This window comes from Fundulus heteroclitus, chromosome 23 (genome assembly GCF_011125445.2).
Source record: "Fundulus heteroclitus isolate FHET01 chromosome 23, MU-UCD_Fhet_4.1, whole genome shotgun sequence".
Taxonomy (NCBI): Eukaryota; Metazoa; Chordata; class Actinopteri; order Cyprinodontiformes; family Fundulidae; genus Fundulus; species Fundulus heteroclitus.
Window position 1 is genome coordinate 32,203,059 of NC_046383.1, and position 26,525 is coordinate 32,229,583.

At 40.9% G+C, this 26,525-nt stretch overlaps 1 protein-coding gene across 4 annotated transcripts in view; it reads left to right on the plus strand.

Annotated features, from left to right (window-relative positions):
- The window catches only part of nrg2b (neuregulin 2b), a 112,524-nt gene that overhangs the window by 79,681 nt on the left and 6,318 nt on the right, over positions 1-26,525 (plus strand). For 2 of the 4 annotated variants that reach the window (XM_036126995.1, XM_036126997.1), the window contains 6 exons: positions 160-183; positions 7,997-8,099; positions 12,809-12,938; positions 17,956-18,083; positions 18,688-18,903; positions 26,037-26,220. In XM_036126995.1, coding sequence (XP_035982888.1) covers positions 160-183; positions 7,997-8,099; positions 12,809-12,938; positions 17,956-18,083; positions 18,688-18,903; positions 26,037-26,220 — 785 coding nt within the window. The remainder of the gene's footprint in view (positions 1-159; positions 184-7,996; positions 8,100-12,808; positions 12,939-17,955; positions 18,084-18,687; positions 18,904-26,036; positions 26,221-26,525) is intronic. The other 2 variants (XM_036126998.1, XM_036126999.1) reach the window with 1 other exon arrangement.

The window sequence follows — 26,525 nt, forward strand, 5'->3', positions numbered from 1 at the left end:
TGTCTGTCCGTCACTAACACGGCGCGCACGTCGGTCCCAACGACTGGCGGGCGCTGAACATTTGCAGCTCGTGGACGTATTTGTATCTGCTCCAAAATAGACTTTACACCTGACCATGTGTCTCTTTCTTTTTACCACGACCACTTTCTGTGCTGGCAGAGCTTCTCAAAATTGAACTTATGGGTATGGAACATTATAATTCATTTTATTGTGCTTTAAATGGTTTGCCAAGATCCTCTCACAGTCTCGCATTACTGTACCATCTTCTTTCCTGCACCAACAGCTGGGTCTCTCTCTCAACCTGTCCCTCTTTTTTCCCTGCCCACTAACCCGAGGAGAAGAAACCTCACCTCCTTTCTTTGCATTCATTCTCCCTCCTTTTAATCTGACAAAGTTGGGAAAGCTGCCAATTTAGAGGAAGAGACATGTCAAGTACATGAGAACAAAGCGCCTCGAGAAAGTATTCACACCCCTTGGCATTTCTTTCATTTTGTCATGTCACATCCACAAATGTGCCGGTTTTATCTGGTGGATTAACACAAGGTAGTGCATAATTCTGATGGGAGAAGAATCATGATACAATGTTTTCATAATTTATTTTACAAATAAAAGTTTTGAAGCGTGTGTGGCATGCTTTGGTCCTCCTTGAGCCAATAGATCGTTGAACCATGTTTGGCCGCCGTGACAGCTGCAGATCTGCTGCGGTTCTTGCTCTGACAGTTTTGCGTATCTTGAGACTGAAATCCTAACCCTCTTTTTCTTTGCAAAGTAGCTTCAGGTTCAGGGGGATGCGTGGTGCTACTCTCCCTCCCCATTTGAGTCAGGTTTGGATTTTCTCCTGAAATTAGCGTCCCTGAACCTTTATATCTACCCAGGCTGGAGTTTTTGTGCATTTGCCTTTTGGAGGCCTGAAAGCGAGGGCAGTTATATACATTTTGTTCCCTGAATTAAAGCGGTTCCTCCTTCTTCATGCCTGGGGACAAAGATTCCTGCCCAACGCCACAGCGGAGTCCAGAATGTGATTAAGAACTGTGAAATCAAATTAATACAGCAAAATTCTGAGATTGTCTCATAACAGCTAAGGTTTAATAGCCAGAGACTGTAACATGCAAACGTTGTGAAGATACTATGTAGGTAGAGTGAATTTCCAATGAACTGTGCCAATCTTTTTTGAAGAGTAATCCCATGTACACTTAAACCTGCGTCTGTGGCATTCAAATTAATAACTGGTGGATGATCAGCAATCCTGGGCCGTTGTGATCTCATTAATCTGGATCTCAGAACATAAAGGCTGAATAAAGATTTTAACTTTACAGTTAAAATCTCTTAAAAAGGCTTCAGTGAGACTGTTTCTCTCTCACTGTGTTACCTCGAAGATGCAGAAAGCAGAAATCTGTGCTTCCTTTTATTTAACATTTCCACCAAGGACTGCTGGATTTAACCACTGTATTTGAATGCGAACGCTGCTCATGTTGTTTTTGCAACATACAAAGAAGGGGGAAAAAAGAAGGGTTGACTGAAATAAAATACTGGGGATATTCAACCAGTGAGAAATGCAGTGGAAACACTCCTGTAGTGTTCTGCATGCAGGCCAAAAAAAGGTTAACTTTGGCGTGACGTGACCAGAGCAACTTCTTCCACGTGTGTACCCGACATGCTCTGCTTTGTTGGACAGTCAGCTTGAATGAATTGCCGTACCTTGGTAAGTGTAGAGCTTTGCCAAACTCTTTCCATTTTAAGAGGATGGATTGAATCTGTGTGTGACGGTCACGCATCCATTCAGTCAATGTCTGCACACATTTTCCCATTGCAGGCTCATCGGAGGGCTTTCGCCTATCTATAGCAGTCATTGAGCAAGAGGCAGGGTACACCCTGCACATGCTCCCAGAGTGTCCAATAAAACCTGACATGCACATTTTTGGACCATGTGAGGAACCCCAAGTACGCACAGAAAACCCACACATGCAGGGGGGAGAACATGCAAAGGTCATGCAGAAAGACCCCAGGCTGAGATTTTAACCCAGAACCTTCTTGCAGCAAGGCTATTGTTGTATAACCAAACCCTGCTGTAAACAGCTCCTCAACTTTCTCCCTGTCCTGTCTGCCTTGCTCCTTGGTTTGCATGATGCTGTTTGTATAGCAAGAATTTCCATGAAACCTTATTTACACTTAGATGATATTGCTCGCAGTTGGACAATGAACTTCTCAGTTAAATAAAGTAATTATTTCTGAAAGCAATTCATTGCCCCGTATTTTATTTGGGGGTATCAGAGTAAAGGGGGATGGAGGCGCATGCTTTGCAAGATGGTTCAGATTTTTGTTTGTAAAACTAATTAAAAAAAAAAACGTGTATGATATTCCTCTGATTTTACAATTTGCCGTACTTTGTGTTATTCTGTCATGTAAATCCCCAACAAAATCCATTGAGAATGTAAAATGTGAAAGTGCCCAGGAGGTGTGAATACTTACGATTCGCTGTGTGTTTTTAGAAGCTCAGGGGTGAAATCAAGCGGGAAGAAGTGACCAAATCGAAGTTTTGCTGATGTGGAAGCACTAACAGGGCAAAAGCCACATTTGTCCAAAAATCAGAGAATGTTTCAGAATCTGGCTCATCCTCTGGGCTCTGGCAGGATGCATATTGGCCCGAACAGCCTGTTGTATAAAGCCAAGCTGTGAGTATTTTCTCTGAGCTTTGCCAAAAGCGGGCAAACAGCTTGACGACATAGGCTGTCCTTATTAATATGCCCTTGATTGACTCCCTGTCAGAATCGAGAACTCGCTTTTCCTAAGTCACAACTGCTGTTGGCCCCACACACCCAGTGAGCTTTCCTTCCCCATTTCCACTTAAGATTTCTGTACAAGGACCCCGTGAGACGCACACACAAAGCCGGGCCAAGGCCCCTTAATGAGGCCCTACTTAGACTCTCTCCTCATGTCCCCCCTCCACCCCACTTCCCTCCCGTTCCAGAGCTCTTTGCAGGAGGAAGGATAGAATGTGATGTGATAAACTACAAAAACATGACAGACTTTGTTTGTGGCCAAGACGTTTTTAAATGAGCAAACTATAACTAACAGTCAGCTAACAACCTTACAGGTTTGCCACAATTGAAACGAACATAGCTTTAGTTTCTGCATTTTCTGAAACATTGGCAGCTGTGTTTAAAAAAAGACATTGCTCACTGGGGAGATTCTTGCATTAAGGGACTTTAATCTGACCAGAACTAACACTTAAAGGACCTCTTTAATCCTGTTAACTGAAAAGAGGACAAAGTCAGGTCACTATTTGCTTCCTGGGAAATCGTTTCTCTCAGGGCTTTTCTCCTAACACGCCCCCTTCATCTACTGCTGTCCTGTGTTTTCTTCTTCTCCTCATCACTCATTACTTTGATTTCATCTTTGCTTCCAGTCTTCCCCTCATGATCTCCTCTGTTTGTCGCTCTCTCCATCACTGTGTCGTTGTGCTTGCTGTTCAGACACAGAGCGTTACGCCATAGTGGGCCTAAAGGCCACCAGAGTCACTTTTAATGGTGTCACACAGCTTTGTCAAAGAGTTGTTGCTTCCTTGAAGAGGTCAAACTGCCGCAGAATAGGTTTCAGATAGCAAAGACAGGGTCAGTGCTGCCCTACCTTTATTGGCACCCCTTGTAAAGCTGAGTAAAAAAGCCTTAAAATAAATTCATCTTTTATTGCTGGAGCATGTTAAGATATAGTTGTTTTAACAAAATCACCAGTGGCTCAATTACAGTTAATGGGGTTCCAGAAGAGACACAATTCAACAAAGAATGAATTGAATTAACAACCAAAAGATTGCTTTTTATGGGCATTAATCAATTGAGATTAAAAGCAAGGGCATAAATAATGAATTTAAAAAGTTTATGTTTAAATAAAGTATTATTTCTAAATGTTTTTACTGGCACAGGTCATATTTAAATATATTATTGTTTATTTGTTGTTTAATTGTCATGTGCATGAACTTAGTCTGTCAGGCTCAAAGAGAGTGGACTTGTCTAACTCTGCTCAAATCCATTTATTTACAGGTCACCGTGACAGTTTGAATCATTTCTGCACAAGGGCCTTGAAACAATTAATATAAACAGTGAATTACAAGCATTTGGTTTTAACATGACATGACTGCATATTAGTTAGTGAGTTTAATTTCATCATTTAGAATTATATGTTTGATAAATTATTGATACAATCAAATATTTGTTTCCAACTCATTGTCAACCCTAATACTTAAAATGAAATAAATGTAACTGAAACCGTTTTCAATTTATACTTCTGCATCGGAGGAACTTTATACTAATTAGTTGCTGTTTCCCTGCTGTATAAATATGTTATGACACAGAAGCCCTTTCTATGTCGATTCAATAAAATGTTATTCCTGTAGCACTGATTCACAACACACGTCATCTCAAGGCACTTTACAAAGTCAAATTCAATCCAATCATCCAGACTGATTGGTCAAAAAGTTTCCTAACTAGGGAAACCCAGCAGATTGCATCAAGTCTTGACAAGCAGCATTCACTCCTCCTGAAAGAGCGTAGCGCCACAGGGAGAGTCGTCTGCATTGTTGATGGCTTTGTAGCAATCCCTCATACTGAGCAAGCATGAAGCGACAGTAGAGAGGAAAACACCCCTTTAACAGGGAGGAAAAGCTCCAACAGAACCAGAACATGGCTCATTGTGAACGGTCATCTGCCTCGACCGACTAGGGGTTAGAGAAGACAGAGCAGAGCACACATTGATCCAGGAATACGTTCTATGTTATATGGTAATAGTGGATGATCTGCCACCCCTGGAGGGTGTCACAGCTAACAGAATGCCAGACCAGGTGTACCTATTTAAAATTCTCCTTCTAACATATAAAGCCCTTAATAATCAAGCTCCATCATATATCAGAGCTCTGATTACCCCGTATGTTCCTAACAGAGCACTTCGCTCTCAGACTGCAGGTCTGCTGGTGGTTCCTAGAGTCTCTAAAAGTAGAATGGGAGGCAGATCCTTTAGCTATCAGGCTCCTCTCCTGTGGAACCAACTCCCAGTTTTGGTCCATGAGGCAGACACCCTGTCTACTTTTAAGACTATACTTAAAACTTTCTTTTTTGACAAAGCTTATAGTTTGAGTGGCTCATGTTACCCTGAGCTACCTCTATAGTTATGCTGCTATAGGCTTAGGCTGCTGGAGGACATCAGGGCCTATTTTTCTTACTCTGCTGAGTTCTCCTACTGTTCTCTAATTTGCATTGTTTGTTGTTATTTCAACCTTTCACTTTTTGTTCTCTGTAATTTTGTTCTTCTTCATAGAAGGTACACCTGGTCTGGCGTTCTGTTAGCTATGACATCATCCAGGGGAAGCAGATCATCCACTATTACCATCTAACATAAAAAGGATTTCTGGATCAATGTGTGCTTGTGTGATTTTGTCGAGTTTCCCTGTGGCTCTACGCTCTTTCAGGAGGAGTGAATGCTGCTTGTCAAGACTTGATGCAACCTGCTGAGTTTCCTTAGATGTATCATGAATTGGCGTTATATAAATAAAATTTTATTGAATGCAAATTGGTGAACAGTAGGAGAATTCAGAGTGATAGAATTAGATCTTAATGTCCTTCAACAGCCTAAGCCTATAGCAGCATAACTATAGAGGTAGCTCAGGGTAACCTAAGCCACTCTAACTATAAGCTTTGTCAAAAAGGAAAGTTTTAAGATTATTCTTAAAAATAGATAGGGTGTCTGCCTCACGGACCAAAACTGGGAGTTGGTTCCACAGGAGAGGAGCCTGATAGCTAAAGGATCTGCCTCCCATTCTACTTTTAGAGACTCTAGGAACCACCAGCAGACCTGCAGTCTGAGAGTGAAGTGCTCTGTTAGGAACATACGGGGTAATCAGAGCTCTGATATATGATGGAGTTTGATTATTAAGGGCTTTATACATTAGAAGAAGAATTTTAAATTCTATTGTTGATTTAACAGGAAGCCAATGAAGTTAAAACTGGACAAATATGATCCCTCTTGTTGATTTTCATCAGAACTCTTGCTGCAGAATTTTGGATCAGCTGAAGACTTCAAATTGCATTTTGTGGACTTCCTGATAGTAAAGAATTACAATAGTCCAGCCTTGAAGTAACAAATGCATGGACTAGTTTTTCAGCATCACCCCTTGACAGAATATTTTTTAATTTTGATGATATTCTGGAAGTGAAAAATGGAAGAAATAAGTGCCTGTTCCTGCTGCTCAAAATGGGAAAAACAAGAGAACTCGCTATTCGAGTAAGACATATGTCTTGACCTGCATGGGTCATTAAAATAGTCACTTGCCGTTAGAGCAATAACTAAACAGGTTAACAGCTGAAACAGTGTCAGTAAAGACTGAACAAGGAAGTTTATCTTATTAATTGAAATATGAACAGGGTGGTAATCAAGGTATAAAAAAATACATATATAAATATTCAAAGCTCACTGTTTAAGAATTGCAATATATTTGCACACAAACTTACCCAGGATGCTGTTCCTAACACAACCAACCCAGGTTCTCTGAATTAAAGTCAAAGATCTAAACCATTACACCACAATCCTGTTAGAGACAGATGCAAAAAGTCAAATTTAGGAGTCGCCAAGTCACCATAACAACCATGTGTTTTAAGGCTTTTGTAGACATCATGCCCAGGGTGCCATTAGTTATGGAGAGCATTGTAAATCCTGAAGTATGCTGAAATAGGTGCCTGACACAAAAACAGCTATTTTGTAACTTCTAGCATACGGTTCATGGATATTAAGCACAAAAAGTAAGGAAAAAAAAGTTTTCAGATTTTTTTTCAATGTTGTTACAATAATCCTGGTCACTAAATCTCATATCGACTTGAGATTCTCCAACAAGTGGCAAACAAAACTCAAAAGCATAAGAAGCTGCTTGGCATTGGCAGACCATATTTGACCAGTTATTTTGTGGGTGCAGGCCACGTACTCAACTCCTCTGCTCGACCAGCGAAAGCATTTTCCTTACAAATGTGGCATAATTTAAAAGGAAACAGGGTTTCCAACGGTATAAAGTTAATGCCATGTATTGTTTGTCCAAAACATGGAAACAAAGGTATCCTTTGCCAGTGATGGTGGGCAAAAGTAAAGAGCAAAATAAAGAAACAATATCACCTCTTTGTAGAAAGATAGTTAATCCCAAACACTGCAACAATCCACATTGCAGCATTCATTTATTAAAAAATTAATAATTAAGAGACTATCACATCCTTGGCTTTTTAGTGATCATGGCCAAAACATGCTCTGCTCCTACAAAATCAGGAACATTAAAGAGAGAAACCAACCTACTTCTACCTCAGTTACGGTTAGCGTGTGAATACTGAATTATACCTTAGACCCTGGCTTCTGTGGCGACAACAAACTATGTTTGTCTTTTTATGCAAAATTTTGAGATTTTATTTCTGTATTTGTTTTTCTTTACCTGGTTGACTTGTGTTATTTTCATTCCATCCATGCAGGCATGTCGTCAGCTCCCCTCCTGCATTATTTGTATCATTACATCCCCATGGTCACTGTACATACATCTGTGTAGGTACATTAGAAAACGTGTCAGGATGCGCTTTACTATTGTGCAGCTAAGATGTTAGATATTATTCTCTGTATTGTAGAAGCTGGTTATCGCAGCAGTAAAGTTAGGTGTCAGACATGTGATATGAAGAAGCAGGAGTTGTACAGACAGCTCAGGGGATGTGATGTAGCAAGGAATAATAGTGAGAAAAACTGTTTCTCTTGTTACCACAAATGGAGTAGCGCTCATGCTGTATATGTGTGTGTGTGTGTGTGTGTGTGTGTGTGTGTGTGTGTGTGTGTGTGTGTGTGTGTGTGTGTGTGTGTGTGTGTGTGTGTCTGTGTTTCTGGGTGTATGATATGGCTTCCCTGTCCGCTGTCTCCAATGCATGAACGTATGGGTCTGTGTGTGTGAACTTTGTGCGTCTGCTCGTGCGTGTGCTTTCATCCACAGAGAAAGAGGAGTTCTACCAGAGGCAGGTGCTGACGATCACAGGCATCTGTGTGGCCTTGTTAGTGGTTGGCATCGTTTGTGTGGTGGCCTACTGCAAAACCAAGTATGTCTTTGAAGGAGAGATAAATGGTCTCCCCTTATTTGTGAAAGACTCTAAGCCCTCCTATTACCCTGTATAAAGATGGTGATCAGCTGCTGCTTCTACAAAGGATGCAGTGGGCGAAAAACAGGAAATATGTCTACCAAAAATAAATTAACTACTCGAGCTACACTCAAACTTTCAATATTCAAAAACAAGGTTGAGAGGGGTAGTTTAGATTGTTTGAGGTGGGGTTCTGTTAAGCGTTATTGAGCAGTCAACATCTTACCCTTTAAGAGATACTCTCTGAGGCCCTGTCTACACTGACAGCATATATATATATATATATATATATATATATATATATATATATATATATATATATATATATATATATATATATATATAACCCTACACACACACACACACACACACACACACACACACATTAGTGATGTTAATTCTAACTAATTAGCAAATCTGTTATAATCATAAAATAATGTAATAATAATAATTAATTTAATTAATCAAATAATTTAAGTAATCAACTCAACAAAAAAAAAATTTTCTTTGTGTGAGCAACCAGTTTTGACTGTCACACTTAAACTTGTTGAAAGCATGGAGGAAAGGTCCCAGGCTCTGGATTTGCACTTCAGATGGCTGGGTTGAGGACTAATAACCTAGGTATCTGGGGCGCCTGCTCTCACACTTCACCACGTCCAACCCACTTCTTTTAAAATCATTAATAGGGACTTTTCCACTAAAAGCCCAAGGATTTGTATTACCTGGGTTAAATGAATCCGGGAATGTTGATGTTATTGCCTTCTACTCACACATCATGTGTATTTATGTTCAGATTTCAGAGCCTTTATAGAAAAAAAAATGTTCACAAATTTAATATAAAATATTTTAATGTCATTTTAAATAGGCTTTCTGGAGTAGTGTAGTCATGCTGCTTCCTTTTTATGAAAAGGAGATTAGGATTCCAGTTAGTCAATTAGTCAAAACTAAAGTAGGTTTTTACCATCATAAAAAAACCTAAAATTGTGGCCAATGCACACTGCGCAATTTTGGGCAGTCGCAGATGAAAGACTAGGACTGTGGAGAAATCTTTGGTCAGGATTCTGAATTTGAGGGATTCAAGGATGGCCGTTGTTAGTGTCTTGCGACCAAAGATAACCTACAGTCAATGTCAGATGTTAAGATCAGTGTCGGATATTAGAAAGAGTATCTCATTGTGTGACAGCTGCTACAACATACATCTACTCATCACAGCTGTCACGATAGGATGCAGTAAAGTTTAAGCTCTGAACAGTGTTCCCCCAAAAATAAAGAAAAAGAAAAGGAATATGTTTTGGGTTTCTGAATCATCGACCAAGGCTGCGAACAGGTGCATCTTTATCAGCTGTGTACATGTCGGATTGCACGCCAGTCACAAACAGAGAGATCTTTCATTATTGTTATTTGGGCCCCATGGTATTTTTTTCCTTCCTGTTAGATTTTGGGTTTGTTTCCTTTGATGCACTAAACCGTGACATTTTGCCTAACTTATTTTTTATCATTTATGAAAGGACGTTGACATTTGATTAAACAGATTAATCTAAAGAGAACGCTTTAATTTAATACTGGACTATTTTTTAATCAAACTGATTTTGTGGTTTTGTTTCTGTAACACTTTGGATTGAAGAGTAGAGCTCACGGCAAAACAGCTAATTTTAGGTTAAATGCAGAAGATGATTTTGTTGGACTGTATAGTTTCAATGAGAAGTAAAGACTTCCTATTTATTTCTTTGTATTAAATACAGGCGGTGTTGTAGATAGATGGCATGCACTGACATGGTGCACACTGATGAAGTTGTTTGCATACGTCGTAACCGATTTAGTAGTAAACGGTGATCGTACAGTGTGTACACATCAAACACGAAGTCGTACCAAAACCTATTAGACCCAGTGTCATCAAGTAGTCTTAAAAGGTTGCAAAAATCGCACAGCCATAAGACTAGGGGTGTCCAAACCTTCTGTCATGTCGGGATAATTTATCAAGTTTAAAGTACTAAAGCTCCACAAAAAAAACTTTTTTGATAAAAATTGCAAAAGTACATTGAGGCCCTGTCTACCCTACATTTTCTGATGCAAGCAGAAATGTTTTGTACCGTTTGTACTGTTCGGTAACACGACAACAACAAACAGTTTCTCTGAAAAATGGCACAATTTGAAAATGGGTTACAGAGCCTAAATAATTAGAAACTGTCTCAATCTCCATTGTAAACTGGAAATTTGTAATTTTTCTCACAGGGAATCTCTGGCTCATGTGCAGTATGACAAATCAGTGGAAATTAATGCATATGCACAGAGCATCATAGCTGCCTATAATTTTAACAACCACAGGTGAAACGCTGACTCTTCTAAATATAACCACGGCTGGGCACAGCTATAATTCAAAATCATCTTAATGTAATGATTACAGCTGGTGAACCCGATATTCAGCCGGACACAGAGTTACGTTTAAAAGGTTTATTGTGAAGAGGATGAGTAGCGGCAGGTGAGGCAGGCAAGCAGGAACAGACTTGGCAGAGGAGTTATGGCTGAAGGTACAAGCAGGCAGGGATGAGCAGGAGACCAGAGAATGCAGGTAGATAAAGACCAGGCGATGTAGACCAGGGAACTATCAGAACAGGAAAAGCAAGCGGCTGGGACTCACGGGAAAACAGGCAGAACTGCAGCGCGCAGACTCAGGCAACTTTAACTGAAGAGTCCAGCTGGCTGAGCACACAGGATCCTGTAGAGCAGGGTACGTCACGCTGGGCGATCCGACACGACAAGAGAAGTAAGACGTTCTGGCAAAGATGAGTAGGCTGAGGCAGGTATATGTAGGTTGGAGAACAGGTGACCAGAGTTGAATCTAATTACTGGCAGCAGGTGGAGTCGATGTGGGCTAATTGACTGGGGCAAAGGTGACAGGATAGTGGCTGAGAGGTGACAGGCTGAAGAAAAGTCCAAAGGCAAAACAAACGAAAACCAACATCATGACGCTTAAGCAACAGTTCAACCTCGTTGTCTGTCCATAGGAACACTTTATTCTCTGTGATCATAAACGTATATTGGTTGCTGCATGTTTTAGGCAGAAACCTTTGCGTAGGCATGTTGAGTTTGAATAAACATAGCACCAACTAGTGGTATGGCGAGGGCAGTACACCGTTCTCACATCTAGTGTTGCAGTGTAAATAGAAATTATAATTAGAGCGTTGTCATGTAAATGTAACAGAAACGGGGGGAAATCCCATTTTCAATGGATCCTTGTCGGGTAAACAGGGCCTTAATGTGATTCTTTTTTTGTTTTACCTCCAACAAACTAAACATTCCAAAATAAATAAAAAAGTATTCAGCTCAAATGTCTTGTTAAAGAACTTTTGATTGGTAAGTTTTCTCCGTTTGTCTAGAATAAAATTATTGTGGCTGAGCAAAAAGAACTGGATATGGATCCCTCCTGATTCAGAAACACTTGCTGTATTTAGTTAGCTAAGTGAAATGATTTGTTGTGTTCAAGTGTGCTTTTGAGAAGTTACTGAGTGGTTTTGGTTCTGTTTACTATTAATTTAAAGTGAAAGCCAAAAAGTGTGGTTATTAAAAGACAAATACTTTGTGCTGTACCATAATTTGACAATTTCAAGATAGAAATGTGCCAGTAAAAATCTTGCCACAAACATTTTAAAAAGTGTTTATCTGTATCACTCACCAGAGCTAAAGGGCCAAATTTCTGGATCTGTAGTCAGGGGCCAGAAAAGAAAATCCTAGGGCCGTAAATTGCCCCAACGCCACAGTTTGGACACCCCTCACTGAACACATATCAAAGCAATTCATACAAAAGCTGTTTTGTAAAGCCTATGGTTATTTACGCAATCCAGTGTTGGATCACTTCAAATTAAGAACATCGTTTCTGTGGAAAATATTTACTGCAGTATTGAAAGTGTTAAGCGTATGCAACCACAAAATACTATCCTTTTACAAAATTAGTGCAGTGTAAAAAAACAAAAACCTTATGACAAATCAAGCTGACACTGTTTTATTGATTTCTATGCTATCTTATTTTTCCCTCTTTGTTGTCCTTTACCCATCACTGACCAGCCATGAGCTTAGAAGCAAACTGTTACCAATTTGATATCCTTTTCAGGTAAGATGTTGACTGCTTAAATGTCTCAAGAGAGACCCACTTCAAAATATACCCACTTTTCCTATGAAGTGAGAAATTATTTGTTAAAGTACTTAAAATGTATGTAGCCTATTATCAAATACCCCATTATCAGGTTTTTTAACAGACGATAACTCAAAACAGAGCCGACAGTTTCCTTGAAAATTGTTTTTTAAGTAATGCTGCTTTGTCTGATGTTATTGCTTACTATTGGGTTTGTAGTTTGGACATATGTATTTTGGTCCCTTTTAAGTTTAACATTCTTTAGTAGAGCCGAACAGTCTTTTACTGTATACATTATTCATTCAGTCATTAAATGACTGAACGTAGTGGAGCATTACTGCATGGTCAGATGATACTGCTTAATAAAAAATAAAAAATTCTTGTATGACGTGAAAGTAAAAACAACACTAAAACATATTGGGGACCAAACAAATGAGAGTTCTAAAAGCAAAGTAGGATTTCAGAAAAAAAGAGACATCATTTCCAGTTTGATGCCTTTCCCAGATCACTTATTTTTACACACAATTTGTTTCCCCTCCAGGAAGCGGAGGAATCAGATGCAGAATCACCTACATCAAAACCAGAATCAGTTTGTGGAGCAGCCAAACCGCATGTTGGCTAATGGGCCAAACCACCCTGGGCCCGGTCCTGAGGAGATCCCCATGGTTGATGTGAGTCCACACAGCAGCAACACACAGTGGGTGGAAAATAACTCATCAAATCAAGAAATAAAGTCATACCAACTGTGGAGGACAAACAAATACACGTCAGGTCACCGCAAGCAGACACAGGAACCAAAAGACAGGAAGAAAAATCACCCAGTGGAAAATCTCAAAACTAATTAGGTTATCTGGCAACAGGTCAAGCAGCATGATGGAGTATTAGGAGCATCGAAGAGAGGAAGAGTGTGTCAGGGGGGGAAGATGAAGAGGATATAGCCACTCTGAAAGATTTCATGGGCAAATAGTTTCATAATTACAGAATAACGTTTCTCAGCATGTGATTTACAGGGAAGGTGGAGATTTTGTCATTTGCAGCAGTAGACGGGGTAAAAACATTAAAGGACAAAGCTGGGAAAGTGGTAACAAATGGGTGTGATCTTCAGGTGGTCAGGCAGTAATTCATCAACCATGAACAGGATTCAGCAGTGCAAAAAAAAGGAACCCTTCTAGAAAATGTAAAGTCGGTGATCATAACATAACCTACATAACCTCATTTTCAACTATTCACTGCTTTAAAAACTATAAACAATTAACATCATTTTCAGGGAATAATCTGTGAAGGTTTAATCGTATACAGTGTGTGTATGTCACTATTCAATCCCATTCACTTTTCCATATTTTGTCACAATACAAACACAACCACCAATGTATTTTTAGTGACTTTATGTGTGGTGTGCATATCTTTTTGCCCCCTTTTATTTTATACTCCCGAATACAATCCCGGGCTGAAGTGCACATTCCTAGAGAGATCTTTCTCCTCCCTCAATGTTCCTTTATGGGCTCCTTACAAATCAGTTATCCATCCACCCATTTTTATACATGCTTATTTGTGCAGGCTTTGTGGGCAATGGACAAGAGGCGTGGCACACCTTAACAGGTTGCCAGTCTATTGCAGGGCAAGGCAGTTATGGTGTATAAGATTATCATGGGCCCATCTCGGTTTGCACTATTTTGGGTCAAGCAGCTGTTGTGAGGAGTCGGTGGAGGTAAATCCATCGGTTTAGAGATGAATTTCGCCAAAACCGATGGATTTTTTTTAGTTTTAGTAAGAGCCAAAAATTGGCTTTTACTAAAACTACAAAAATGTTTACCCTACCTATCAATAACAGTAATTAATTTAAAAGCAGCCTTCATCTATTGGCTGTGTTCTGTTAAATATAAAGAATAGCTGAACTCCTGAATGAACATAGAACTCGAGGAAAAGGGATGCAAGTAAAGAACTAAAGAAGTCCTCCTTTAACAAACCAGTGAAGGCATTACAGTTAAGGTTAATTATTATGGAAAAATATTAGTTATAGAGACTCTGCGTTGTAAATGCAGATGAATGTAGCTAACATCCTTAACACAGACACATACTAACTTGGCCATAGGACATTAGCTAAAATGACTGTATTGACCTTTTATTATTTTATATGATGTACCAAGGGGTTGGGTGGATTTAACCTGCTCATTACATATCCTCAGTGTTCTGAAAGCAGCCCAGCTGACTGCAGGTTCTGCTACATGTTGCTGCCACTGAGGGGACTGATGTTGCCACCACCGTCATCACCAGCCACAGGAGCTGTTGATGGCGCTGCCATGGCAAACATTTCTCTTATTTTTGCTCTTTTGGCAGCACGTGTTAAAAGAACAAGTCGTTTTTTCCACGCAGTTTCTCTGCGCCTCCTTTTTGCTTTCTCGCCATCTCAGCATCCTAAATTGCACCTAATCCACCTAGCAGAAGAGACCTGCCCCATCGTGTCAGTGAAGAAAATAGCCATTGGGTCGCAGAGTAGCGTGATATGGGCCGGTGGTTCGGAAACAAACTCTTGAGTTACGCAGGCTGCAAGCAGCACCAAGCGAAAGGGTCATCATTGGGCCAGCCCAGTGTGAGTGGGTTGCTGATCTACTGGTTATGTGAGTCAGTAAGAGAAATATATAAATGATTGTAAAATAAAAGTGTCAGGACCAGCCTGCCAAAACAGCAAGTCGGCCCATCAGGAAAATCCCCGGTATGCCAGATGGGCAGTCTGTCCCTGGCTTTAAGGCTGACCGTACGGCTCCTTCCCGGACTAGATTCAGAAAGGGGTCAGGGAGGAGCTGACAAAGTCAGTTTTTCAAGGTTTTTGATTTTTATTTGATCTTTTAAATCTAACTTTAGTTATTTGTATCTATTTTTATAACTTTTTGTTTGGGGCACTTTGAGATACTTATATGTACAGAGTGCTATAAGTAATATTCATAATTATTATCTTTGTCATTATTACTTTCAACTACACTACTTAATACTTAATTTTTCTTTTACAGTCATTCTCAAACAACCAGTAGCACTATGAAGGCTGATTTGTGTCTTTATTATTCAATAAAAAAAAGGTTGCTTCAATCAAAAAATATATTTTCAATTAAAAAAAACTTCACTTCAATTAAAAAAAAACTTTTCAATCAAAGAAAATCAGTGTTCAAATGTATTTTTTTTTGAGTCTCAAAGTATTTGAATCCATCTCATTTTTGGATTCAAATACTTTTTTTCTTTGATTGAAAAGGGTTTTTTTAATTGAAGTGAAGTTTTTTTTAATTGAAAATATATTTTTTGATTGAAGCAACCTTTTTTTTGATTGAATAATAAACACACAAATCTGCCTTCATATAGCACGCGCAATTTACTCATTTAAACGGGGTGGACTGAACTGGTTTTTTACATATCAGATGCGTGTTGCAGATGCAGTCTTTGTAAATCATCTGCAGCACGCCCGCTAATTGGACAGAGAATCTTTTTCTCTTTTTTTTTTTTGTATAGGCAAATTAGCGCTCCATATTTGGGATCTTTGAACATCAGGCTGTATGTGTGGGGAAACTCTAACACAGCACATTCCCCTGAACCCAACATTCCCACAGTGAAACATGGTGGTGGCAGTGCCATGCTGTAGGAACGCTTTTGTTCAGAAGGGACAGTGAGGCTAATCAGAGTTGAGACTGGGGTTCAGCTTCCAACAGGACGACCCTAAACACACAGCCAGAGCTATAACAGAATGGTCAGGGACGTGTTAGAATGACCGAGTCAAAGTCCAGACCCAAATATGTTTAGAAATCTGCAGAAAGACTAGAAATTTGCTCTTCACAGATTGTCTCTATGCGGCGTGACAGAGCTTGAGATGCATTGGAAGGAGAGTGGCCAAATATTTCTGTCTCAGTGTAAAGCTGGTAGAGACATACCCCAACAGGCTTACAGCTGGAACTGCACGTAAAGCAGGGTTGGCGAAGTATTGATTTGAGTTGGGGGTGGACTACATACAACTGCATGTAAACTAATGTCAAATAATTCTTATTTCCACAAATTTTTAAAAACTATTAAGCAGCTTTCCAGCGCATATTTATTTGGCCCTCTGTATTTATCAGTCATAAAATCATTTTTGGACCGATGCAGGAATGATCAAAAGTAAGCACACAGCTTCAGCTGCTTCAGCTAGTAATCACCGGCCTGAAATCTGGGTGTAGTGATGGACTCAGACCTGAACCTCCAAAGCATCAAAACACAATTACAAAGTCGGCTTTCTATCACCTGAAGAACATTTCCAGAATTAAAGGACTAATGTCTACACAGGATCTGGAAAATCTAATCCCTGCATTTATATTTAGTAGAATTGATTACTGCAACGGTGTTTTCACAGGTCTGCCTAAAAAGTGGATCAGACAGCTGCAGCTGATCCAGAACGCTGCTGCCCGCGTCCTCACTAAGACTAAGAAAGTAGAGAACATCACCCCAGTTCTAAAGTCCTTACACTGGCTCCCTGTATCTCAGAGAATAGACTTTAAAATACTTCTTTTAGTTTATAAATCCCTGAATGGCTTAGCACCTAAATACATCACAGACTTGTTATCAGTGTATCAACCATCCAGACCACTCAGGTCTTCTGGTTCTGGTCTACTCTGCATAACCAGAACCAGAACAAGACATGGAGAAGCAGCATTTAGTTCCTATGCTCCACTTATCTGGAACAAACTTCCAGAAGACTGTAAAAATGCTGAAAGTCTGAGTTTTTTTTAAAATCAAGGTTAAAAACCTAATTGTTTAGAGTTGCCTTTAAATGTTAATCTTTTAGTTTGTAGTCCAATGTGTCTTATAACCAGCTGCTACTATTCCACTGCAATTTGCTTTCATCTGTAATGTTTTTCTTTCTCTGTTTTTTGATTTGTTCAGGTATAGCACGTTGAATCGCTTTGTTACTGAAAAGTACTTTATATATAAACTTGCCTTGCCATAAAATATTCCAGTAAATTATATTGTCATAATGTAAAATACTTATGCAGAGCACCATATCAAGCTAGAATATAAAAAAGTTAATTTTGATAATAATTTTTCTTTCAGTATAATTCTTATGTCAATTTCTGTTATCTCCGTTTTGAGTTTAAAAGGGTTTCTAATCTCAACCAAAGCCTACAGCAACGACTCAAGAATGAGCGGATATATCATTGTGTTTAATTAAATTTTACTGCCCTATAAATATATTTTTGGTGTCTACAAGAATACCCCCTGATATTCATTAATACTAAAGCAAGGACAGAAGGGGCAAACCTCGGCTGCCTTCTTAGCTGTGGGTTGCGGACGGAGTCAGTTTCACTTTGGGACTTAAATTTAACACAACAATTAAAGTTCTTTTAGCCTTCAGCGCAGCTCTGCCTCCAAGAGGGTGTTTGTGTTAATAAAACTGTGATCCGCTGACAAAAGGGGGGAAATTTAGTGCCACATGGTTGATAGATGTTAAAGAGAGAGCAGAAAAACACCTACTGCTTTTTTTGGAGACATAACAAGTATGAGTCAGCAGCGATTGAAATGGATAAACACAGAAACATCTCCTTTTAATTGCTTACAATTTGCATTTGTGTGATTCCTATGTGTTGATATTGCTTTCCACGTCAGTGTATAAGTTCTTCTTTAAAAGGGAACACGGGAAATGTGATAAAATATGCTCTCATGTCTGATTTTCAGTACATCTCAAAGAGCGTCCCTACGACAGAGTGTGTGATCAGCCATGGAGCTGAGGGGGCAGGCAACTATGCAGGCAGTCGAATATCAACCCGCTCCCACCACTCCACCACTGCCTCACATGCTTCCAGGTAGAGCAGACACACACGATGCAACCGGGACACAATAAACCTTCATCTCTAAAAGACTGAGCAGTTAAATCAGTCGGCAAAGACACCGGCACTGATGAATTTATGGATTAAGGCCACAACGGAAAAATTACTTTGGATTATTAACTCTGTAAATAAAAAAAGTGTATCCAAGAAGTGTTTATAAAATTTTATCCAGTTTGAATGTAGATTTAACTCAGTTTAGGTTTTTGTGTTAGACTTTTTATATTTTGAGGTTTAACTTTATATATGCTTTGTTTTTTATCATAACAGATTTAGATGTACATTTTTTTTTACCTTTTAGTATATTTTTTACACTTTTTGTCATGTAGATTTTTTAAACGGGAGTTCATATTATATATATATATATATATATATATATATATATATAGTGTGTGTGTGTGTGTGTGTGTGTGAAGTTGACATCCTGTTTTAGCTTTCATTTCTTTCAATTTCAACTATTTGTCTTGCCCTGATCTGCCTTCATAAGTTTGTGTGTTTTAGGATTGCACTGCTCAGTGTCCTCTGTGCTGCTTTAACCTTTTTTTTTTTTTTTTAATCCTGCTGTTAACCACCATGCCTGCAGACACGAGGAGCAGACGTGGAGCATGGAGCGAACAGACAGTGTAAACTCAGACTGCCAGTCCGGTGGGCTCTCCAGCTCTGTGGGAACCAGTAAATGCAGCAGCCCAGCATGCATGGCGAGGAGGGCAGCCAACTATGGTTGCACGGACGTGTCGGGAATGGGGATGCAGTATGGGGACTCTTATGACTCTCTAAGAGACTCGCCTCACAGTGACAGGTACAGAAAGCATCGGTGGGAGTTGTGGCGGTGTGTTTGCATTGCAGCAGGTTCCTCTACTCTTGCACACCAAGTGGAATTGTAGAGTATCACATATTAAATTCATATTGGCTAAATTTAGCTGGAAATCACTGCATTTCAGATGATTTTACTAGCTAATGTTCACAATACTAAGTCATTATCCATACTGTTTATTTTGCATTCCCTTACTCAAAACTTGTGTTCACAGCAACACCATCTGTTATCTTTAAAATTGCATCAATAACTAGATGAATGAAAGGAAGAGCTGACAAACACTTGATTTATGTTGTCACGGATCACATATATTCAGCAATGGTTTTGAATATTGGGGTTCGTTGGTGAAATCTGCTAGTTCATGTGCTTAGAAGGACCCCACATGTGAACCTTAATTATGTAGCTTCATTTTTTCTGAATGGATTTACCATGTTCATCCCACTGTCCGAAGAATTGTAGCTCTGGAGCATTGGAAACGCTAAACTGTAGGAATGCTAATCACAACTGTTAAAATGCAAGGTTTCTATAATTTACGCCTTTAATGTAATACATGTACAAACATGCAATTAAAGGCATACTATGCAACATTTTTCAATTTATTAATGTGTTCCATACCGTTTTGGATGATTAAATTAGTCATTTCAGATCGAACAACGGTTTTCTCGGCCGCCCTGGTGGTCTGTGGGGGAAATACCGTACTTGCAATTGCAATAGCCCTCGGCCCGCTGACCTGACTCCGCCAGATGGATTTGCTCCGCATATCCATCTGGAAACCTTCCGTTAAGGTAATTTTGGGAAGGGACGAAAATACTGGTTAGCTGATTGGCCTATGTTGGTGATAGACGGGCCAAATAAACCAACCAGATGAACGAAGCATATGACGTACTCGTCAACATGCTTTGTCTAACAGAGCAAGGACGAAAACAGCCAAGCTACGCTTGCTGCTGCAGGTAAAGGCTCGTTAGCTCAGCAAAGAAATACTCTGTAATTCCGATAAAACTTGCTCGATAGCCACGCTAACGCTAGTTTCATCGACTGAAGCCGCCATGTTCTTTAGACTGAACTGTCGTGCTTCTCGTTGCGTCACACCTCAACCCGCCTCAAAGCCAACGCTGATTGGACGTTCGTTTGGTGAACGGCTCCAAATTTTCTTTAACGGAAAGTAGCCAGACTGATCTGCGAGTGAAACCTTGAAAGCTCGCGAGATCAGGATGGTCTCACAAGGCTATCGGCCCGCACCCACAGGCTCAGAAGTCTTGTGCAAGACCGCGAGAGTTGGTCTTGCTTTACGGCGAGAACTCCATGTGTTTTGCCCTGCCATTCACTATATGCTCGCGCGAAAGCAACAACAAAGAACCGCGTGTTAATGTCAAAAAACTTGCAAGCATATCGAGTTTTTTTTTTTTTTATTATTATTATTTTTTTGATTTTTAATTTTTTTATGTTGGCAAGGCGGTAGCGTGAGTTTGGCGAGGCGGCCGCCTCGCCAAGATAGCGCTGCGGGAAACCCTGATGTTCATACTTTCACTGTGTTAGTCATTGTTTGTACTGCCGTTTTTTTTACTTTTCCTTGCGTTCACCTGTCTGCTAAGCTCAAAACAACTGCGCCTAGCTTGACGGAGAAACCAGAACAGCTGTGCTTCTTTATGACAGTGCACTTTTACTTTCGCCCTCTGGGGGGAGCCTCGCTGGAAAATCAACCCCGGTTGCATAGTATACCTTTAAACTAAAAACAAATCTGTTGGGGTGGATAAAAAAAACTACAATAACCTGGTTGCATAAATGTCCACTTCCGAAAACTAATGTTTATTCTTTCAGTCTTCTCACATCTGCCATCAACTATAATGAATAGTTGATGGCAGATGTGGTTGTAACAGAAAATGCCATAAAACATGCCATCTGGTCGTGGCAGATGACCATTCACACTGAGCCTAGTTCTGGAGGTTTTATTCCTGTTAAAGTGGTGTTTTCCTTTTCACTGTCGGCACATGCATGGTGACTATGAAGGATTGCTGCAAAATCAACCACACAATGCAAGCAACTGCCCATTGTTGCTACATACCAGGTTATCCAGGAGGGGTGAATGATGGAAGTCAATGGGTTTCCATATATAGAAAACGTTTTAACCAATCTCTCTGGATGATTTCATTGAACTGACTTTGTATGGTGCCTTTCAGGAGTGGTGTCCCACTGGTTATAGCACTGTGCTTGCGTACTAGAGGTTCTGGGTTCAATCCCCATAAGCAACACCCTTAAGGCTGGTTTATGCTTGATGCATGTACATGTGGAAATGAGACGTGCAGACGTAATGTCTCTGGCATTTGTGCTCTGTGTTGCTTTTCCTTTGAAGTGGCACTCTTCTCCTGGCCTCTAGAGCATGGGTTCCCAAAGTGGGGGTCTGGGCCCCCCGGGGGATCTCGAGATACCTCATGGAGGCCGCGAAATGACATCTCTGAAAACATTGGAGCACCTTTGCAACTAAGCAATATCTTGATAATCTGAGCAGATATTTCAGGTTTACACAGCTGCCTTCTGACATTATAATAGTTCATTTTGTGTTACAGGAAGTGTAATATATCAAACCTTAATCACATTGTTAATACATTTCTGAGCCTATTTTCTTGCAGATTCTGACTTTGCAATGTCAGAGAATATCCCAGTTTTAGTATAGCAAATTTATGCTTTTAATCATGATCATAGAACATACAAGCTTTTTTGGAGTTCTTTTGTGGAAATGTACTACTCCGTGTCCAACAATTTGTTTTCTTTAATCGAGGGCAGTGATGCAGTTCTTTTTTTATTCAGAAAACAGTCATAATTCTACCAACACAGTCATAATTAGCTCACTTGACAGAACTGGCTTGATCTGGGAGACGTGGAAGGTAGGATGGACTCGAGAGTGTGGAGGCAGACGGAGACGAACAGCGGAGGGACTGATGACCTTCTCAATTTCGTAGGGCCCAGTAAAACGGGGGGATAACTTGATTGCTGATGGGTTGGTGAGGACATCTTTGGAGGAGAGCTAGACCTTCTGACCAGGGTGGTATTGCGTAGCTGGGGTCCTTCGTTGGTCGGCGAACCTTCTGTTCTGCTCTGCGGTTTGTTGGAGGGCAGTGATGGTGGAATCCCAGGTTTGATGGCAACGGAGGATGTATTGGTGGACCGAGGTGACCGGGATCTGGAGCTCATCAGAGGGGAGGAGTGTTGGTTGATAACCAAGGGAGATCTCGAACGGAGAGTGACCAGTAGAAGTGGTGATATGCGAGTTCAGGACGTACTCAACCCAAGGCAGATATTTGTTCCAATCGGTGGGTGACAAAGAGGTGAGGCATCGGAGTGTGATCTCGAGTTGCTGGTTCATGCGTTCAGTTTGTCCATTAGTCTGTGGGTGGTATTCAGAGGTGAGGGTGTAACGGGCACCGAGAGCAGAACAGAAGTGCTTCCAGACTTGGGAGACAAACTGGGGACCTCGGTCAGAGAGGATGTCAGAGGGCATTCCGTGGAGTTTGAAAACATGTTTGATGAGGAGTTGGGCGGTCTGAAAAGCATTGGGAAGTTTCCTGAGGGCAATGAGGTGACATGACTTGGAAAAACTATCCACGACTGTTAAAATGGTGGTCATGCAAGAAGGGAGACCAGTGACAAAGTCCAAAGCGATGTGGGACCAAAGGCGCTTAGGAACGGGAAGTGGATGTAGAAGGCCAGCGGGTTGATTTGACGCCTTGTTTTGGGAACATACAGGACAGGCGTGAACATATTCACGGACATCCTTAGTCCAGGAGGGCCACCAGAAACGACGGAGCACTTGAGAAAGTGTTCTGGAGATGCCTGGATGGGCGGAAAACTTCGAGGCGTGACACCACTGGAGTACATGGGATCAAGCAGAGCGGGGAACGAAGGTTAGGTAAGATGGTCCGGTTCCAGGATCAGGCTTGTCTTGAAGCACTTGAGCGATGAAGTCTTCCAGTTCCCAGTGTAAAACTCCGAAGGTGCAGGTTGGCGGCAGCATGGAAGCAGGCTCCTTATCCGACTCTTGTGGAGCGTAAAGGCGGGACAGGGCATCAGGTTTCTGGTTCTTGGAGCCGGGACGATAGGTGATGGACAGGTTAAAACAGGAAAAGAAGAGGGACCACCGAGCCTGTCGGGGGTTGAGGCGTCTGGCGAACTGTAGGTAAGCCAAGACCTTATGGTCTGTCCATATGACGACAGGCTGCTCGGACCCCTCTAACCAATGTCACCACTCCTCGAGAGCTAACTTAATGGCTAGGAGCTCCCTATCTCCGACATCATAATTACGTTCGGCTGGAGACAACTGGCAAGAAAAAAAGGTGCAGCGGTGGAGCTTCTGATCAGAGTCGGGGCGTTGCTAGAGTAACTACCCCAGTGTCAGAGGCGTCTATCTCCAGAGTGAACTGTTTACTGGGGTCGGGATGAATTAGAATGGGGTCTTGAAAGAATCGAGTCTTTAACTCCTGAAAGGCGGCACTGGCTTCGGGGCTCCAGGTGAAAGGGGACTTAGGAGACGTGAGAGCATGTAGGGGAGCGGCAATCGGGCTGTATCCCCTAATAAAATGCCTGTAAAAGTTAGTAAAGCCGACGAAGCATTGGAGCTACTTAGGACTCAGGTACAGGCCACTCCAGGACCGCCCTGATCTTTTCGGGGTCAGATCTGACCTGCCCACCTTCTAAAATGAGACCGAGGAAAGTAACTGAAGCTTTGTGAAACTCACACTTCTCTGCCTTAACAAACAGGCCGTTTTCTGGGAGACGCTGGAGGACTAAACGGACATGTCGTTGGTGCTGGGCAAGATCTCGGGAGTAAATAAAAATGTTGTTTAGGTAAACAAAAACAAAGACATTGAGAAAGTCCCGAAGGACGTCATTAACTAAGGTCTGAAAAACTGCTGGGGCATTACACAGCCCAAAAGGCATCGCCAAGTACTCGAAATGCTCTAGGGGGTCAGATAGATGGGGAACCTTGGGAATGTTCTGCAGACCACAGGGACTCCAGTGCGGGGTCCGGAGCGGGGTCCGGAGCGGGGTCCGGAGTGGGGTCCGGAGCGGGGTCCGGAGCGGGGCGAAAACCTGATACATAAGATAACAAGATGAGTGGCTGGAACGAGAGCGTCAAAAGACAAGGGCCAAACGAGTCATACCAGTGGGGATAACACTCTGGCGACGTAGTCCTGACAGTTGCCTGCTTAAACTCACCTCCAGCCAGCCGCATAATAGGGAACACGTGCAGCCCGACGCCTCCCGGTCATCAGCCGCCACCTGTAAAAGGAGAAGAAACCTGCAGTTACCTGATTGGGAAACGCCTGCAGAACGCTGACAATTAAGAAGTTTATTTGTTCAGTATTCTTGTCCAAAGATTACAACTTCTGTCTTGTCAGAATTTAAAAGTAGGAAATTTAAAGTTATCCAGGTTTTGATGTCATCAAGACATGGCTGTAGTCGACTCAATTGATTGGGGTCATTACATATATGGATAAATATAGCTGAGAGTCATCGGCATAACAGTGGAAATTAATCGCATGCTGTCTGATAATTCTACCTATCGGAAGCATATATACAGAAAAGAGAATTGGCCCAAGGACTGAACCCTGTGGTACTCCACAAGTGACCCTAGAGTTTGAAGAAGATTTATTATTAACATGAACAAACGGGAATCTGTCCGACAGATAAGATTTAAACCAGCCTAATGCTTTCCCCTTAATCCCTACAGTATGTTCAAGTCTTTGTAGGAGAATATTGTGATCAACTGTATCAAATGCAGCACTGAGATCTAACAGGACAAGTACAGACACAAGTCCATTATCTGAAGCCATGAGAATGTCATTAGTGACTTTCACCAGAGCTGTTTCAGTGCTATGATGAGCTCTGAAGCCTGACTGAAACTCTCCAAATAGGTCATAGGTCCCAGCCCAGGTAAGACATCATAGTGGTCATAGTGTTCACATAGTTGATTAGCAACTACTTTCTCAAGAATTTTAGATAGGAAAAGAAGATTAGATATAGGTCTGTAATTTATTAAGTAATCTTGATCAAGAGATGGTTTCTTAAGTAAAGGTTTAAAAACAGCTACTTTGAAAGCCTGTGGTACATATCCATTTACTAAGGATAGATTATACATGTCTAAAATGGGGGCATTAATCAAAAGAATACCTCCTTAAATAACTTGGTTGAGATTGGGTCTAACATACAGGTAGAAGGTTTAGATGAAGCAAAAATTTTAGATAGCTCAGGAAGCTCTACTGCCTCTAAACAGTTCAAACACAGCGCAGGTTCTAAAGATTCCTCCAATGCTACCTCACTTACTAAGGACGAGGTAATCATGTTTGGGAGGATGCCAATTATTTATTTATTTTTAGACTCAATTTTATTTATGAAGAATCCCATAAAGTCATTACTGCTAAGAGCTAAGGGAATGGATGGATCAACAGAGCTATGACACTGGGTAAGTTTGGACACTGTACTGAAGAGAAAACCTAGGATTATTTTCATTCTCCTCTATTAATGATGAAAAACATGCTGCTCTAACTCTGCGAAGGGTCTTGTTATACAACAGTAGACTGTTTTTCCAGATTAGGTTGGATTCCTCTTGGTGTGTAGAGCGCTCTACTCTTCTCTCCAACTTCCTAACATTGTGCTTGAAAGAATGCAGCTCTAAATTAAACCAGGTAGCCAGCTTCCTGTGAATAATCATCTTCATTTTTAAGGGGGTTACATCGTCTATTGCAAAATGCAACGAGGAAGTGACACCGTCAACAAAGGTGTCAATTTGTGAATGGGAAGAAACAACATTGCCATCTGCTGGACATTTCTGTGATACTGAGGAAATTAAAAGGGGGACAGACTCTTTAAAGTTTAATACAGCATTATCTGATAAAGATATACTATAATGAAACCTTCTTTTGGGGGTGGAGATCTTAGATAAGTTTAACTCAAATGATGGCCCACTGTGAATCAATCATGCATCAAGTTGTTGGCATGGAGGAAATTAACAGGATCTTGATGTGAGAGATTCATATTTTCTACTCTTCTCTCATTCTTGCGGTGTCTAATGTTTACACAGTGCTTCAGGTACTGTTGTTTGATTTTTGTCTTTTTCCATCAAGGTACGTGTCAGCGCTGACCACGCCAGCACGGCTGTCTCCTGTGGAGTTTCACTACCCCCCTCTGCCACCCCAGGTGCCCACCTTCCAGATCACCTCACCCAACACAAGCCACGCCCTCTCCCTCCCCCCTGCTGCTGCGGCCTACCACAGAGACGATGACCAACCGCTGCTAAGATGTCCCGAAGTATGTAGGCCGACATGGTGCACACATAGTGATTCTATTCAGAGGTAGCGGCTGATGTTCTGTATTTTTAATGAACAAGAGACTTCTTACACAGACCAAGGTCAATAATGTTCAAAGGGAATCACTAAACTTTATCCACTCAGCCTTAAATCCTTTCTGTTTTCTGTCTTTTCTTTCTACAGTGCCTTGAAAAATTGTTTATATGTCTTGAATGTTTTCAAAAATTTTTCATGTTGCAACCACAAACCTTAATGTATTTTATCAGGGTTGTATTTGACAGACCAATACTAAGTAGTACATAGTAA